The sequence below is a fragment of the Macaca mulatta genome, chromosome 7, assembly GCF_049350105.2.
Source record: "Macaca mulatta isolate MMU2019108-1 chromosome 7, T2T-MMU8v2.0, whole genome shotgun sequence".
Lineage (NCBI taxonomy): Eukaryota > Metazoa > Chordata > Mammalia > Primates > Cercopithecidae > Macaca > Macaca mulatta.
In genome coordinates, this window is record NC_133412.1 from 74,610,310 (window position 1) to 74,627,989 (window position 17,680).

Genomic DNA, 17,680 nt, shown 5'->3' on the forward strand with positions numbered 1-17,680 from the left:
TCACTTAGAAACACTCCTTTCCATTTCACTACGCCTATAGAAGCAAGAAAGGTTCCTGATTCCCAGGGCTGTGTTCTGTGGCCGTGGAAACCTGACCCATCACAGAAGCTCAATACTGGCCAGCTCATGGGCTGGGAGCCTCAGCTGTAGCATTTCCTGTTGGTTCCCACCAGTCTCCTTCCCCAGGGCAGTGCTGGTCCCCACAGGGATGAGAGCTGGAAATGTAGTACTCAGGGGCTTGGGCAGAGAGCTTTGTTAGCCACCCCACCCTCAGGAAATGGAGAGGCACTGGAGCTCACAGGTTGGAGGGGAAGAGCAGTGTGTGAGGGGCCCTGAGATGGATCCTGTAGTTCCAGGAGATGGTGACAACAATGGTACCAGCTGGCACACTTAAGAGCTTGGCAGATGCCAGGATCTGTGATAAAAGCCTTACCTGCACTATCTCAATGAACCCTCACAATAACCCAGTGAGGTAGGCACTGGCTACCGTTTCTCCTACCTGTCCTCCATGGAAGAGTGTGACTGGGGAGCCAGTACCAGAAAGGGAGCAACTATTGAGAAGTTGGCCAGCCTGAGGTAAAGCCAGGGGCCACTGCACTGCATGCTAGTATTTGGAAGATCTGAGCTGGCTCTTGAGGTGTCTGCCCCATGTGACCATCTCATTGGCTGCACAGCAGGCAGGATGGATTCTGGACCCACGCTTGGACTCTACTGCTGTGGACTGTGTTCTCTGGTCAGACTCTGTGTCATCAGGGTTACTGTGCCTCTGAATGACTTCCTGGGTAAGACCCAGTGTGAATTTTGCAAGGGTTGATTTACTGGGCAGTCAGCCCCATATCCTGAATAAGAATTCAGCTGCTCCAAGGCTATACGTTTTGCCACGATAGAAAAGATGAGCCCTCATGCAGTGGCTCACGCCTGTGATCCTAGCACTTTGGGAGGCCAAGGCGGGCAGATCACTTGAGGTCAGGAGTTCAAGACCAGCCTGATCAACATGGTGAAACCCAGTCTCTACTAAAAATATAAAAATTAGGTGGGCATGATGGTGCATACCTGTAGTCTCAGCTACTTGGGAGGCTGAGGAAGGAGAATTGCTTGAGCCCAGGAGGCAGAGGTTATAGTGAACCAAGATCACACCACTGCACCGCAGCCTGGGCGACAGAGCAAGGCTCTATTTCCAAAAAGAAAAAAAAAAGAAAAAAGAAGAGCCGCCAGTGTGGTAGCGCATGCCTGTGGCCCTGGCTACTTGGGAGGCTGAGGTGGGAGTATTGCTTGAGTCCTGGAGTTCGAGGCTGCAGTGAGCCATGATAATACCACTGCACTCCAGCCTGGGCAATACAGCAAGATCCTGAAAAAAAAAAAGAAAGAAAGAGAGAGAGAGAAAGGAAAGAAGGAAGGAAGGGAGGGAGGGAGGGAGGGAGGGAGGGAGGAAGGAAGGAAGGAAGGAAGGAAAAAGAAAGAAAGAGAGAGAGAGAAAGGAAAGGGAAAAGAAAAGAAGAGAAAAGAGAAAGAGAAAGGAAAGGAAAGGAAAGGAAAGAAAAGAAAAGAAAAGAAAAGAAAAGAAAAGGAGTCCCAGTGAAATTTCTCTGTCAGCGAGAGCCAGCACAGCAGGATGCCAGATGGATCTTATGCAGATTCCTTAGCCTGAGACGGGGATTCTGTTCAAGTGATTTATGGGGGAGTATTCTTGGGAGAAGGGGGAAAGGGAGGCAGAATAGGGCTAGGGGAAGAAGCAGCAGTGTGGTCTCGGCTGAGGCTTGGCTTTAGTCTGATCCCACAGAGACACTCTAGAGCCCAAACTCTCCCATGGAGTTAGTTCCACTTTGAGGTGAAGCAAGGACAGCCTTTCGTAGCAGTGCTAGTCATGGGCCAAGGATGGGGGCAAGGATTAAGAGTGGAAGTGGGGATTGCCTCTCAGGTGAGGTGGTTTCCATTTGGCTCAGGACAATGCTTCGAAATGTGTGCTCTTGGAGCAGTTGATTCTTTTTTCTTTTCTTTTCTTTTTTTTTTTTTTTGAGACACAGTCTCGCTCTCTCGCCCAGGCTGGAGTGAAGTGGCGTGATCTCAGCTCACTGCAAGCTCCACCTCCCTGGTTCACGCCATTCTCCTGCCTCAGCCTCCCGAGTAGCTGGGACTACAGGCACCCGCCACCACACTTGGCTAATTTTTTGTATTTTTAGTAGAGACGGGGTTTCACCGTGTTAACCAGGATGGTCTCAATCTCCTGACCTTGTGATCCACCCACCTTGGCCTCCCAAAGTGCTGGGATTACAGGAGTGAGCCACTGCGCCTGGCCTGGAGCAGTTGATTCTTATTCTCTGATTCTTTTTCTCTGAGCTACCCCAGCATGCTTCAGAGAAGGGGCAGCTGTGAGTTGCTACCAACTAATAGCGCCTGGGGGATGGGCTCCCTGCGGTAAAGGGCATCTGGGCAGGGCACCAGCAGCATCCACTACAGGTAGGAATAGATTGTTTCTGTTGGCTGGAAGCAGGGTGCAGGCTCCTGTGGACCACCGCAGGCATGGGCCCATGACAAGGCAGGGCTTCTCCCCTGTAGGCATTCTGCCTGCCTTGAAGTGGGTTAGTCTTAGGGAGGACCCTGGCTTTGTCCACAGCTTCGTTCCAATGAGAATCTTTATCAGGGGTTTGGTGGAACCAAGGCAGTTTAGTGTGAAAACAGAGTATTTAATTTGGTCAGAACTGTCAGCTGGCTGGACTCCACAGGAATGTGTCCCACGCTGAGCCTGGGTGCACTACTCCAACCACTCAAAAGCCAGTGGCCAGGCCGAGTGCGGTGGCTCATGCCTGTCATCCTAGCACTTTGGGAGGCTGAGGTGGGAGGATCACCTGAGGTTAGGAGTTCAAGACCAGCCTGGCCAACATGGTGAAACCCTGTCTCTACTAAACATACAATAATTAGCCAGGCGTTGTAGCACATGCTTGTAATCCCAGCTACTTGGGAGGCTGAGGCAGGAGAATCGCTTGAATCCTGGAAGCAGATGTTGCAGTGAGCCGAGATTGTGCCACTGCACTCCAGCCTGGGTGACAAAGCGATACTCAGTCTCAAAAAAAAGTCCAGTGTCCAGAGTGGTTGACTGGACACTACCTCAGCCCAGAAATCCATGTAGTCACGTCCTGTTGAAACTCTACCATCCAGGAATGTGTCTCAAATTCCAGGGTGAGGATCCTTCGCCTTCATGTGTGGTGTGTCCCCTGAGACCCTTTGGAAATAATAAGAAAGGGCCATCTCTGAACCCAGTCAGTTCTGAGATCAGACATGGGAAGTGAGTTTCCAGGGCCTCTGGATGTCAGTAGGGGGCGCCTCCTGTCCAGAGGTAGCTCCAGCCCAAACACCAAGAGCCTCTTCAAGACAGACACTGCCATCCCATTGAATTCCAGACATCTTGTATCCACCACTGAAACTTAACAACGCAGCTTGGATTTGCCTCAGTTGAGAGGCACCCAATCCACTAAGGCAGCTCCTGAAGCAGAAGGAGGTGGTTGGAGTCGCTTTGTTGGCCTTTCCATTTCAAGAAAGGTCCAAAGAAGGGACCAGCAAAGGAAGTTGAACGGAAGCTCACCACTAGACAGGCTTCAGGAGACCAGAGCCCAGGAAGCCAGAGGCCAACTCTGTTGCCCCCCAAATCCCACCCAATTACAAACAAGTCATTCTTGTTTTTTCACTTCTAGTAGCAACTTCTTTTTTTTCTTTTCTTTTTTATTTATTTTTTCTTTTTTTGAGAGGGAGTGTCACTGTCACCCAGGCTGGAGTGCAGCCTCCCGAGTAGCGGGGACTACAGGCATGCGCCACCATACCCGGCTAATTTTTTGTATTTTAGGTACAGACATGGTTTCACCATGCTGGCCAGGCTGGTCTCGAACTCCTGACCTCGTAATCCTCCTGCCTCAGCCTCCCAAAGTGCTGGGATTACAGCCGTGAGCCACTGCACCTGGCATCTGTTAGCAACTTCTATACATAAAATAGATAATAGATACATAGATGATAGATATTAAAATATCAATATAGCTACTATTTTTATTAATTTATTTATCTTCTGTCTGTCTGTCTGTCTATCTATCTATCTATCTATCTATCTATCTATCTATCTATCATCTATTCATTTATTGTTGCCCAGGCTGGAGTGCCGTGGCATGATTATGGCTCATTGCAGCCTCAATCTCCTGGGCCCAAGTGATCCTCCTGCCTCAGCCTCCCAAGTAGCTGGGATTACAGTCACACGCCACCACACTTGGCTAATTTATTTTGTCTAAAGACGGGGTTTCACTATGTTGCCCAGGTTGGCTTCAAACTCCTGGGCTCAAGTGATCCTCCTGTCTCAACCTCCCAAAGTGTTGAGATTGCAGGCATGAGCCATAGTGTCCAGCCTTTATTTTCAACTTTAGACATTATCTATTGACTCTCTATATAACAAAGATTTAGCTTTACATTACTATTCTCAGTTCTTCTCATAATATTCCACTGGGGATCAATCATTCCTCCCGCGTCGGCTGGCAGGGCAGAGCAGAGAGCTGGAGGAGCCTGTTTCGATGACATCCTAAGCTCACCAAATCTGAGAATTTGCATTTTCTTGAACCATTCCCTTCAGAAGAAGAGGATAATTGACTATCAGGTAAACACAGTGTCCAGTCTATTGAATGATTAAATTTCTCATTTAAAAAAAATTTTATTTATTTATTTTGGAGACAGAGTCTCGCTCTGTTGCCCAAGCTGGAGTGCAGTGGCACAATCTTGGCTCACTGCAACCTCCGCCTCCCGGGTTCAAGCGATTCTCCTGCCTCAGCCTCCCAAGTAGCTGGGACTACAGGTGCCTGCCACCTCGCCCGGCTAATTTTTGTATTTTTAGTAGAGACGGTGTTTCACCATGTTGGCCAGGCTGGTCTCAAACTCCTGACCTCAGGTGATCCACTCACTTCAGCCTCCCAAAGTGCTGGGATTATAGGCGTGAACCACCGTGCCCAGCCAAATTTGATTTTTTAAATAGAGACAGGGTCTCAAACTCCTGGGCTCAAGTGATCCTCTCACTGAAAATTAGCAAGGTGAGTTTTTCATGTGTAAGTTCCGTTTTACTGTAAATTTAACCAGAATGAGATAGCCTCCCTCAGTGATCAACTCAGGGGTATCAAGTTACAAAACTAAAACCCAGACCCTCCCCTGGGGTAAATTTCCCAATTTAGTGCCACTCATCAAGGCCTCTTGGGCCCCAGCCTGAAGGCCTCTCCATGGTGATAACCCTTGTGTTGAGAGCATCTTTCACATTTCCAGTGGCTGCTCTCTGGGGTTGGAATGAGCTAGGACTCTCTTACTTCGTATTCTGTACTAACAGTTTTTCCGGTAACATTACTACCCCCTCCGGTTTTTTGTTTTTTTGGTTGGTGGGGGGTGGGCAGAAATCACCCCTCTTTCCCACAGTACCTCTGCTGCCCCAGGCCTCAGGGATACATGTGACTCAAGCCAGGCCAATCCAATTCTCCTTCTTGAGTGGAGACACACAGTAACAAAAGGCAGTTGGGATTGAGTCATGAGAAGGGTGCACTTAGGGTGATGGTCAGCAAGTTCCTCAGGCCAAAGTCCTCAGAGCTGCCCTGGTTACCATTGTCCCCTAGGCTTGTCATTCAATTCTTCTTTCAGACCAGTGGGTTACCCTGGCATCCTTTTGTTCTTACTTAAGTTAGAGCCAGTTTATTGCTGGCAGTCAGAGAACTGTAACTGATGGTGACATTCACAGGGAAGATGTTAAAGGACATGGACTCTCTCCTTTTCCCAGGAAATAACAGGGGTTTTGGAATTGGTTATGGAGGTAAGATAGGGTGAAGAGCATTGAAACTCCTGTTCCTATTCAGGGATGGGAAAGTAGCAGCCTTTGTACATCACTGGATACTTTTTAAAGCTAGACGATGGGCTGGGCACAGTGGCTCATGCCTGTAATCCCAGGACTTTGGGAGGCCAAGGCAAACAGATCACTTGAGGCCAGGAGTTTGAGACCAGCCTGGCCAACATGGTGAAGCCCTGACTCTACTAAAAATACAAAAAAAATTTAGCAGGGTACGGTGGTGGATGCCTGGAGTCCCAGCTACTCAGAGGCCGAGGCATGAGAATCACTCGAACCCAGAGGCAGAGGTTGCAGTGAGCCCAAGAGTGCGCCACTGCACTCCAGCCTGGGTGACACCCTGTCACACATGCACAAAACGAAGCTAGAGGATGATCATTAAAATCCTCCCACCTCAAGGCACGGAATGAAACTCAGGACCTTTCTATTACTGGGTAGAAATTCCCTTATGGCTTGGAGCCATAGAGTTTGTTTAAAAACAAACCCAGAGTCTGATTCTGCAAAATTGCTAGATTCACCACCAATTGAATTCATAACCTCATTCGGTTTCAAAAAAGGGTGGCATCCTGTCAATTGGATTAATGATATCTGGGAGTATTCAAAGGACATAAATAGGACAGCCCTCCAGAAATATTTCCTTCCAAACTCCATTACTAGAAAAGGTGTACCTCTCTCTTGCAGAACAAAGCAAACACTTTCCCCATCACTCTCAGCAAAATATCACAAGGACAGAAAACCAAACACCGCATGTTCTCACTCATAAGAGACAGTTGAACAATGAGAACACATGGACACAGGGCAGGGAACATCACACACTGGGGCCTCTCAGCGGGTGGGGGGCTGGGGGAGGGAGGGCATTAGGAGAAATACCTAATATGAATGACAGGTTGATGGGTGCAGCAAACCACCGTGGCACATGTATAACCTATGTAACAAACCTGCACGTTATGCACATGTACCCTAGAACTTAAAGTGTAATAATAATAATAATAAAAAAAGAAAGCAAACAGTTTCCCTCCTGCCCGACACCACAAGTTATACCAGTAACCAGAACCCACACTTAGCATATCCCAGGGGTTGAGAGTCTTCATCAGATCAGGAAAGAGAATAGTGATATTCTGAAGAAACTGCATGAACTGGCAAATACATTCTCAAAAAACATAGGGTACATTGGTGGACTTTTTTTTGTTTTTTGAGACAGGGTCTCACTGTATTGCCCCCAGGCTGGAGTGCAGTGGTGTGATCTCAGCTCACTGCAGCCTCGATCTCCTGGCCCAAACAGTCCTCCCACCTCAGCTCCCTAAATAGCTAAGACCATAGGCATGAACCCCAACGCCTGGTTAATTTTTTTTGTTTTGTTTTGTTTTGTTTGTAGAGACAGAGTCTCCCTATGTTGCCCAGGCTGTGGTGGACCTTTTAAAGGCTGTATGACCAAGACATAATTTTGGTTCAGGTTGTCTTTATTGATATATTCACTCACCAGCGATTCTACATTCTATGTAAAAGCTCAAATTGCCAGATACAGTTCTTACTATTTTAATCTGGACCAAATGTTGGCCCATGCTAAATTATATCAAAAGACCAAACATCCAAGAAAGGCAGGAATTCAAAGATTTCAGAAGATAAAAATGCTTGATTGGGTCCCTGGCATGCACCCAGCCCATCAACCCCCTCAGTGCCCTCTGGCAGGACCCAGAAGATGAGCTCCCTTCTTGTGAATTTATGACAAATAAATTCACAAGGCTCCACTGATTTTCCTCTCTAGGCCTGGGAGGCTGCTTGGAAGAGCTGCTGGGAATGTGGGCTCCCTGATCTCAGCAGCTGAGATAGACAGAAGGAACAAAATAGGGTGCTCATCGTAATGGGCAGGACATGGAAATCAGACCTTGAGCTGTGGGTCCCAGGAATGAAAAAGGCCAGATGCCCCTAGGATATGGCCTAGTAATGACCTTAACTAAAGATTTCTGGGTCAACAGGTCTGTCTCAAGTGCCAAAGTCAATATCTCCCACTTGATTTCCAGACCTTAAATGGAGAGGAAGTCAAATGTCTTTTTGAAGGAAAAACTTAACGCTTAGATGCATGTTGTGAACTTTCCTTGCAGCCTTCCCCAAAGGGATCTGTATCCATTCATCTGGAACTACAGGAGGGATGGGAAATCGGCAGCTGCCTAGTGCCTTGGTCAAACATATGTGAATCCGAGTGGGAGATAAATCATGTGAAAATGCCAAGGTCTGCCCCTTCTATAAAGTTCTAGGGGTTGAGGGATCTGTTTGAGGTCAGAATGTTTCCTTCATAATGTAGGACAAATGACTGTATGTTGAATCCCTCACCACTAAGGCCTAATTCCAAGCAATATATGTCACTTTGGGGCATCTTGTTCTAACCCATTTACCAACTGACCTAGAACGCTGCCAGCTTTGGGGTGGGCCTAGAGCAGGCGAAGGCATTCCAGCTGGGAAAGTCTTTCGTGCAGCCAGCTCTGCCATCAGGCCATGTGACCTGGCAGGTCAATGGTACGTGAGGTATCTGTCCATTGGTGGCATACCGGGGAGCCATATATAGCTTGCAGTAAGTCCTGACAAGAAAATATGATAGGAGAACCCAGGATTTGGAGTCAAGCGATGCTCTGGCCGACAAGTAACCATTATCCTTGTGCAAAATGCCCCTCTGGCTCACCACTGGGCTCTGGGGGAACCTAAACACTTGGCCCTGGCACACTCGTTGGCCATGCTGCCCCTCGTGAAATGGTTATCTGACCACCTAGCCGTAAAGTCTGGTATAGCCAGTGTACTCTGTTATCAATGGGACACTGTCGCTCCAGGCTAGGGCTCTGAAGGCACCAGCAGGTCATGTGTGGGTAGCTCACTCACTCTCCACAGTGTTTCCTCCCGCCATACTGCTGAGCTTCCCCCTTTCTACATTTGTGGCTCTGAGAGGGGCAGTAATTTGTCTTGGCCCTTTTGGGCCCTCGTTCTGGATTTGAATTTGCTTTTCTAACCCATCACGCGTCTCCTGCCATCAATATCCACGGAATTATCAAATGCCATAAACATCACGTGACCTCCTTACATACTGCACCCAACCACAGAATTCCCTTTACAGCTAAAAGAAGAGTAATGGGTTGATGGGTAGGCATTCACTCATCCTCTCAGGAACCCACAAACCAGCAGCAGCTGGCTTGAGAGTGTGGTGAAATGGTTTGTTGAAAATTCAACTATGGCACTAGAAACAACACCCCTAGAGGCTGGGTCAGGACTGCAGGAGGCAGCATGCGCTTGGAGCCGGCAACCATACCTGGCGCTGTTTCTCCTTCAGGGATAGGACGCAGTGTAGAGACGGCCCTGCTATTGCTAGATCTCAATGTTTTTCTTACACCTGAGGTTTGGGACCGGGCTGGTGTGGAGAGTTTAGTCCCCCAGCAAGGAGCACATCCTCAAAGACGTAGTAGCAGTTCAACTGAATTGGAAGCTGAGGCAGCCACCGGGCCATTTCAGGCTCATTATAAAGAGGTCATGGGAGTATCTAGAATGATTAACCCTTTCAAGGGAAAATATGATTGCTGTTACGTAAAAGGGGGCAGGAGTAGAGATGGACATGGGGGGATTCCTGGAGTTCGTCCTGGGACTGCCATGTCCAATAGTAAATGCCTGTCACACAGGTAGGACCACTAAGGAGCTTCAGAACTGAAGGTTTGGGTCACTCCACCAGATTAAAAGTCCATCATCATAAACATGAGTTCTCATGACCAGTTCTAGAAATGGACTGTAGACTTTACCCACTCTTCCTTTCTTGCTGGATTATATAATTTTGGTTGAATATGGTTAATCTACAGGTTGTAGAATTTCAAAATGGAATTGTGGTAACACTGAAAGAGGGAGATTATCCCTATTGACAATGGACTTTGGAGAATAGGAGCCATGTCATTACCCCTGGAATTCGAGGTTAGATATGATCTTGAATTCCCTAAGCAGAGGGAAATGTGGTTTTGATTATATGTGGGAGAGTCATCATACATGAGCTGGGAAGAACAGCATGTGTGTTAGGAGCATCTTCAGGGTTTGCCTACCAAACCCTTTCTACCCTTCCGCACTCCACCATTCTTCTGGTAAGAGTCCGCGTCCTTTGGAAAACTGCCTCCCTCCCGCTCTATGAAGCCCTGAGCTCCAGGCCAGATTCTTTCACTTGGAATTTGAATCTTGAGTGGAAGAGGACCCACTAGAACCGATGGCAAGCTATGCCAACCATAGCAGCTCCTGGGAGGCAAGCCTTGGAGCTGCCGCAGCTCCCACCCTTCCCAAGGCCAATTGTTCAGCTATTCTTTTGGTTCTGTGAGCTATCCGAGCATCTTTCCCATGAATCCTTTTTCCTTGCTTAAGTTGGTCCAAGTTCATTTCTGTTGGTCAAAACTCAAGAATCCTAACAGGTAGTCTCTCCTGAGATGGCCTCACACATCTTTGCCTCCAAACATCTGCCAGCTCAGGGTCTGGCATAAAGTAGCGCTCAGTATATGTCTGCTGAATGAGTGGGTGAATGAATAAATGAATGAACAGTACTCCAGCTCTCAGTTCACCAAAGTAATCTGGATATACAGGCTGGGAGAGGTGGGGACACACTGGGGCAGAAGATGTGGAGTGACCTGAGCACAGAGGAGGTAGAGAAGTCAGAGATGTTACCATACAGGGGAAATGTAAGCAAGGGGAGGCTCCGGGTGGGGGTGGGAATGAAAAGCTTCTCTGCAGCTTGAGAAGCAGGAAGTGGTCAGCAAGTAGCTGAGAGGCAGATGCTGGTGGGCTCCTGGGCTGGTCTTGCTGTAGCCAGAGACACAGGGCGTTTCCAGAGCCCCCAGCTCTGCGCTTTCTTCCTGGATGGCTTCCTTTGTGTTCCTCTTCTGAATGAAGAGCAATTCCAAAGGCATAAGTCCCCAGACACCCTGCTAAGGGGCACACAGCAGCAGCTCAATTGTGCAAGAAGCACAGGCTGTCTTTCTGTGGCCACAGAAGACTGCGACTGAACTTCGGCCCAAGAACCAAAATATAGATTCATTTTTCCAGTGGGCCTGGGACTACAGAATGCCCTCAGAGAGCCTGCCTGGGAGAGGGGGACCCTGACTCCGTGGACCTCCAACCACACCAGATGAGGGCAAGCAGGGCACACAATGCTGCCTTTATTGCATTCCAAGGGGAGCAGGCTAGCTGCAGACCTACCCCATCCCAGGCCTCTGGGAGGGATGCTCTGGAAGGACCCAGGCTGCTGGGTCCTTGGGAGCCCATACATGAGGTCCAGAGCTGGGACCCCAGAATCAAGAGCTATAGTTGGGGCAGGAGTCCTAATTCCCAGGCACAGAGACTCTCCTCCACCCAAGTGCATGGATAGACTGCATCCCTTCAACACCCAAGTGTACTCCCCATGGGGAAGGGACCTAGCCCTCCACTCCTGGTTGAGAGGGGATGTGAAATTCACTGTGACCCCACTTCCTTTCAGTGTGGAGTGCAAGGTCTCTCAGAGTCAACACCTGTCTCTGGCTACAGCTGCTGACACAGCCCTCATGCCAGCTCTCACCTCATGAGCAAAGAGCCCAAGAGAAGTTGGGGAAGAGAGTACTGAAGTGGGGTGAGATGCCAGAGGTTCTGTTCCTCACCTGGGTATTGGTAGGCAGGGAGTGGGGAGCCCTCAAGCAAAGGGCCATGCGCAGAGTCATGAAGGGCAGGCAGCAGGCTGCAGCTGGGCCCTAAGACAGGGATGTGGCCAGGGGGTGCAAGGGAGCATGGGAAGCAGGCGAGTGAGTGAAGGGGGAAGAGCATGAACACACATCATCAAAGGCCACTGCACAAGGACGTGACAGGCTCTGGAAGGGCCCTGAGCCCCATCTGGGCTCAAGGACAGGTTAGTTGCAGGGTAAGCTGAGATCAGTGAGCCAAAGTAGCTGGAAGGAGAAGATACCCTGAGAGTCACCAGGCCAGACTAGCAGAGGAAGTCTGGAGCCCTGAGGACAGGCGAGATCAGGGCCAGGCAAAGGCAGGGGAGTAAATGCTGGCCTGCATGTCCTCACTCAGATTATAACATCTGCTGCCTGACTGGGCTGGGGCAAGGGCTTGGGGTGCAGAACTCATGCAGAGGACTCAGGGGAGCCTCCAGCAGTGGCAAAGTGTAAACTTCAAGGAGGGCCTAGGCTGCCAGGCACTCGGAGGTGGGGCCTGCTTGAGGCCTGGGAACCTTGGGTGACAGTGGCACCAGAAGAGGCCAGTGGGCTATGTGCCATGCACCAAAACCATCTGATGAGGAGCTGATTCACGAGAGCCTGCTCAGAGAGGTCCCCAAGTGGTGCCTCCTTCGTGTACCTTCTCCAGTTAGTTCCATTTTTGGAAAGTCTCCTTCCGGTTCAAGCTGCTTCCTGGTTGGTCTGCTGCCGGGTGGAGGCCCCCAGCCTCCTCTTGAGGCTACCGCATGCCCTGGGCCTTGGAGCCCTCCTCTTGGGTGGGAGGCTGTCCCAACAACTGAGCGGCAACTGGCTCTGAGGCCTGAGGGGCAGCCTTGGAACTTGCAGCACTCTTCCGGGTGCCCTGAGGACTAGGGAGGCCTTTCTTCTGGGGCTGAGGACTCAGTTGGGAGCCTTTCCTGCCAGCAGATGGACTCTTAGAGCCTTTGGCTTTGGCTTGGGGGTGGGCCACCTCAGGGCCCTTGAGGGGTGTTAGCCCCAGCAGCTCACAGTAGGCGTTGCACTGGTGGGAGGAGGCGAACCGGTCCAGCAGGGCAGGGAAGCAGCTTTCCTTGAGGCCCTGGTATCTGCAACCAGACAGGAAGAGCTGAGTGGGGGTCCCAACCACAGACACAGTTCCTTGGGGGGCTGACTCTGGGGTGGCCATCATCAGGATGTCGTGCTCAGGGTACATTCTACCCTATCTGAGGGTGATGGGGAGTCTCCCTTGGGTGCTACCTCAGGTGGCAGCAGCCAAAACCTCAATTTTTCTTTTTTTAAAAAATAGAGACAGAGTCTCTCTACTTGGCCCAGGCTGGTCTCAAACTCCTGGGCTCAAGAAATCCTCCCTCCTCAGCCTCCCAAAGTGCTAGGGTTATAGGCATGAGCCACTATGCCTAGCCCAAGGCCTCAGTTTTAAAACTGTGGTCTTATTACACCCTGACACATGGAATCCATCACGCAGGACTTTAACTGGCATAAGGATGGCTTAGCTTCTTAACATAAATTGGAGCAGACTTGAGGTCCACACTCTAATCACAGGGCCCTTACTCATCGGCACCTTGGCAACCATCCTCAAGCGAGAAGGGAGGAGTATGTGCGAGCTGTGAATTGCAGGGGACCCCATGTGTGGCATCAGTAATAGCTGCCACACCAGGTCAGAGATAAGGTGTGGGGACCAGTAGCCTCTAGGATGTTACCACATGGCCATGGGTGTGTCTGGGACCACTTGGCCCCAGGTCCAGCACCTCACGGATGGAGAACCAGAAGGACTTAGGACATTTTACACCCAGAGAAGACCCCCAGAGGGCATTCTGTCCCCAAGAACCACTCACCCTCGAAGTTTGGTAGCAATCTGCACATCAGTCATCTTCCAGTCAACCCCTGAAAAGAGAGAAAGTTGGGAGTTGATGCCAGCCTGGGCTGGTTCTAAGCCCCCACGTCTCCTGCAGGAAGAGATAGTGGGGGGCTTAGAACCACGTCTCTTCCTACTGGAGACATGGGGGCTTAGAACCAGCCCAAGCTGGCATCAACTTCCTGGGTGTCAGTGCAGGTGTGTCTTCAAGCATCTTCTCATGGGTCATCACCACCAGCCTGTCTCACAGCGTGCAGGTCTCTGGATTATTACTAGGAATACTATTCGTATTTTTACAAGTGAGGAGGATAAGCTCAGAGTTAAATGACTTGAACAAAGTCATACTCAGTCATTCAATAATTGAGCTCTGGCTATGGGCAATGGCCATTTGACTTAAAATAAGGGTTCAGCTTTTTTGGATTCCTAGAGCCAAAACTCTTCCAGCTATGCAATCCTGCCTCTACTGGATTAGACCAGGTCACAACCTGGACTGGCCTCTGGCTTTGAGCTAAAACCTTCTTCCTCTGAACAGATCAGTAGTTTGTGCAGACGAAAGAGACAGATGGGAATGAGAGGATAAATCAGGGGTAGACCAGCGGAAATGCAACACTACAGAAGATTGGTTTCTGCACCACTTACAAAGGCAGCAAGCAAACAAGAAGCTAAGATGGTCTTCCAGGTTAAGACAGCCTTGGAGTCAGGCAAAATGATGATAGAGAAAAACGTTTTCACTGTGGTCAGGCCACCCAGGTATCTTAGCATTCACACATTAGGTTTAGGATGTTCTTTCCCCCATTTTCAATCTGTCCAGAGCATTTTGCTAGGAACTTGCCTTTCACTAACAGGGCTGAGTACCATCATATGATAGACAATAACAATTGTGGCCTTTAGAGTCAGACAGACCCAGATTTACATTTCAGCTCTATCACTTTTGAGCTGTGGGAATTCGACAAGTCACTTCATATCTCTAATCTTCAAGTATAAAGGTAAGGATAGTAATGACCATCTTACAGGGTATTGAGAATATCATAATATGTGTAGGACTCTAACAGTGTCTGAAACATAGGAGTAATGTGATAAATATTAATTTCTTTGTCATTTCTCTTTTGGCATTCATAGCATTCCATTTTGTGTAATAATGATGATCTCTCTCATTTGCACAGAATTTTAGTTTGTAGAAGGTCTTCACAAATACAGTCTCATTTAATCCTCATAAAAAATCTGAATGCTAGGTAGGAGAGACATTATTCCTAAAGAGGGAAAGGAAACTGAAGCTCAGAGAGATTGAATGACCTAACCAATGTGAACTTCAGTTTTCTTCTTTGTAAAACAGACTCAGCTAGAAGAGAATGGGGCTTTGACATAAATCAAATTTATTTTTTTCTTTATTATTTTTTTGAGATGGCGTCTCGCTCTGTCGCCCAGGCTGGAGTGCAGTGGTGCAATCTTGGCTCACTGCAACCTCTGCCTCCCAGGTTCAAACAATTCTCAAGCTTCACCCTCCCAAGTAGCTGGAATTACAGACATGCCCCACCATGCCTGGATTTTTAGTAGAGATGGGGTTTTGCTGTGTTGGCCAGGCTGGTCTCAAACTCCTGGCCTCAAGTGATCCACCCTCCTTGGCCTCCCAAAGTGCTGGGATTACAGGTGTGAGCCCCCACGCCCAGCCGACTCTAAAACCTTTCTACTATACCACGTTATCATCTTATAGTAGAAACTGGTCTACTCATCACAGCTTCTTGAGGACAATGACTATTCCTAATTCAACTTTTTATTTTTTCAATATTTAGTAGTGGTTGGATGGAAAAAGGATGGAAGCATGAATATGTAAGTTAACAAAGAGGTTGACTGATAATGGCTTAATGTTACCTAGCCCTCCCTCCCCCCAGTATACGGAGTTATATATATAATAATTATCGTACAATTTAATCCCAGTGAAACACACATTTGAGTCAGTTTTATATCTCTGGTCTTTAGTTTTCTCACTTATTTACCACAGAGACAAGATTTAATAATGCATGATAATCCCAGCAACCTTTCCTTCCCTTAAGCATTTTCTCTGTTCCTCTCCCCTGTCCAGTTCTGCTTAAAGACAGTAGGCCTGGAGAGAGCTGGTTGAAGAAGGAAGGAGGGTTCATGCCTGCTGGCCTTCCTTTATTGGGGAGTTCTGGGTAATGAGGGGCATAGGAGTAAAACTGAAAAGAAGCGAGACTAAGTTGCTTTACATAACAAAAAGCTAACAAAGATGGAGGAGGAGGAGAGACAGTAAAGCTACTGTGCTCAAATGGAAGGGAGAGTTTGGGAAGTTTGGAGAGTGAGAAAGTCTACAGCAAAGCTGCAGGGAAGGGAAGAAGGGAGGTTTTGAAAAGGGTGGTTGTGGGTTTTGAATTAGACCCCATGTAATGATCTTTGAAATAAATTCCTTTTTAATTTTAATTGAGCCTGGACTGTGCTCCTTTAAATGCAACTGCAGTGATAGACTAGGCTACATGAGGTATGTATTAGGGTTGCGTGCAAAATGGTCCCTGTCCAATCTACTTTACAAGATTATTGTGAAAAGCAAAAAAGAATAAAGACAAAGGTGCTTTGTAAACGATTAGTCAAGCACTGTGGCTCTGCCTCCTCTGCATGCTTTCACATCCATGCACATGCACACCCACGCACCCTTACACCTTCATACCTGCCAAATCTGTGACAAGGAAGCTGCCATTTGTCCACTGATACAACCAGTGCTGGAAGGTCTGGCATTTCTGCATGGCCTCAGAGCTGCTAGATGCTGTCACAGCCCCAGCAGAGCCCCATTCCCGGGAACAGTAAGACTCCAGGGGCTTGCCCAGGTCTTCCTCCAGGGTAGCATATGGGATATTGTTTGCAGGCCGGTAGATCAGATACAGTGGGATGATCCTAAACATAGTTTCACCTTGCAGTAAACAGGAAGTATGGCCCAGAGAACTCCTCCCTCCCATCCAATTCTGTATTCTTGGACCTAAAAGAAGGGCCCTTCCAAGAATGGAATTCTCAACTCTGAGCCCAAAGGACAGCAAAGGAAAGCAACTCCACCCTGAGTTCAGGAAAGGAAATGGTATTTTTGGCTTCAGAGTCCTGTCCATTCTCCTGGTTAGTGGGATTAGAACAAAACCCTGCTATGGGCATAGGCAGATTGTGTGGCTTGGGTGAGGGACTGAGGCACGTATATGTCAAACAGAAGGAGCACCTTTAGAGAGGATTCAACCAGATTGTGGTTCTCTGCCAGTGGGACCCCAGGTACGCAAAGGTTGGAGTTCAAGTCTCAAAATGGAAACAATTGCCATTTATAGCTGACTCCTACAAAAATCCACACTGACTCCGCCTGCCTACCACAGAAGGGTCCTGACCAGCCTGTCTAGCTTAGCCCACCCCATCACCTTCATGGAGTCCCAGAAACTGCTGTGCCCAAACTCTGCAATCAGCAACATCGGCGCTAAAGAATGAGGAACTGGGGTGGGCAGGAGGAGACTCAAGTCCAGAGCAGAGGCTTTTCTCAAGTGGGAAGTAAATGAGGTCTCTATTTCTAGATTTTTGTGAGGCCACTGAGCTGAGCACGGGGCTGTGAGCCTATCTGCACATGGGCATAACCCAGGTTGCCCCTGGGAGGCTGTGAAATCACTGTCTTTGCAGAAGCCCAAGGCAACAGTGCTGCACACTGCACGTCCTCCTCACCGCGTACTTACTCAGGCACCTCCCCAAAGCCAGGTGCGGCCCGGGCTTCTGCTGCGAAGATTTTGCAGTACTCCCTACTCATGTTCTGGATCTTGCACCCCTGTGGATGAGGGAACCAAATATGGTCAGCAAAGAAATTCCCCAGTCCTCCACTGTGTCCACCCCTATTCTGTTAGGGAACCGAGAGGAGGATCCCAGCCCTGGGGGAGGAAGGGCTTACTCCTCCCTGCTCCCCACTCTGCACCTCATTTTCCTCTTTTGTATAACAAGTGGCTTTCGACTTCTTTTCAAACTGAGATTTTCAAAGTGATTTCCAAACTATTTTCAGGAGTTCTAATGGTATGTGACAGTGCCCCAGAGACCACTCTGTGGAGAACCAGGAAGACGGTCCACCCCACCCACAGCACCCCCCTTTCATCCCACATATAAACAAGGCTTCCATGAGAGATTATGTATGGAGCAGGGGGAAGGTTTCTGCTGCAAATACAGAGTTTGAAAACTATGGCCCAAGTTGTTTTGAAGCTCTCAAGCTCTCTGAGGCCAAGCATCTGAATTCTGGGCTGCATCTCAGGCCTTCCACAA

The 17,680-nt window shown here is 48.8% G+C and overlaps 1 protein-coding gene and 1 long non-coding RNA gene across 7 annotated transcripts in view; one reads left to right on the forward strand and one right to left on the reverse strand.

Annotated features, from left to right (window-relative positions):
- Window positions 1-7,290: 7,290 nt before the first annotated feature.
- The window catches only part of ALPK3 (alpha kinase 3), a 60,909-nt gene continuing 50,519 nt past the window's right edge, over window positions 7,291-17,680 (reverse strand). For all 6 annotated transcript variants that reach the window (XM_077940164.1, XM_077940165.1, XM_015142928.3 and 3 more), the window contains 4 exons: window positions 17,110-17,198; window positions 16,080-16,303; window positions 13,380-13,428; window positions 7,291-12,632 (listed from right to left, as the gene is read on the reverse strand). In XM_077940164.1, coding sequence (XP_077796290.1) covers window positions 12,287-12,632; window positions 13,380-13,428; window positions 16,080-16,303; window positions 17,110-17,198 — 708 coding nt within the window. In that variant the 3' untranslated portion in view covers window positions 7,291-12,286. The remainder of the gene's footprint in view (window positions 12,633-13,379; window positions 13,429-16,079; window positions 16,304-17,109; window positions 17,199-17,680) is intronic.
- Window positions 12,810-17,680, forward strand: part of LOC144330068 (uncharacterized) — a 33,877-nt gene continuing 29,006 nt past the window's right edge. The window contains exons 1-2 of the long non-coding RNA XR_013395929.1: window positions 12,810-12,877; window positions 14,597-14,830. This is a non-coding gene — a long non-coding RNA (uncharacterized LOC144330068). The remainder of the gene's footprint in view (window positions 12,878-14,596; window positions 14,831-17,680) is intronic.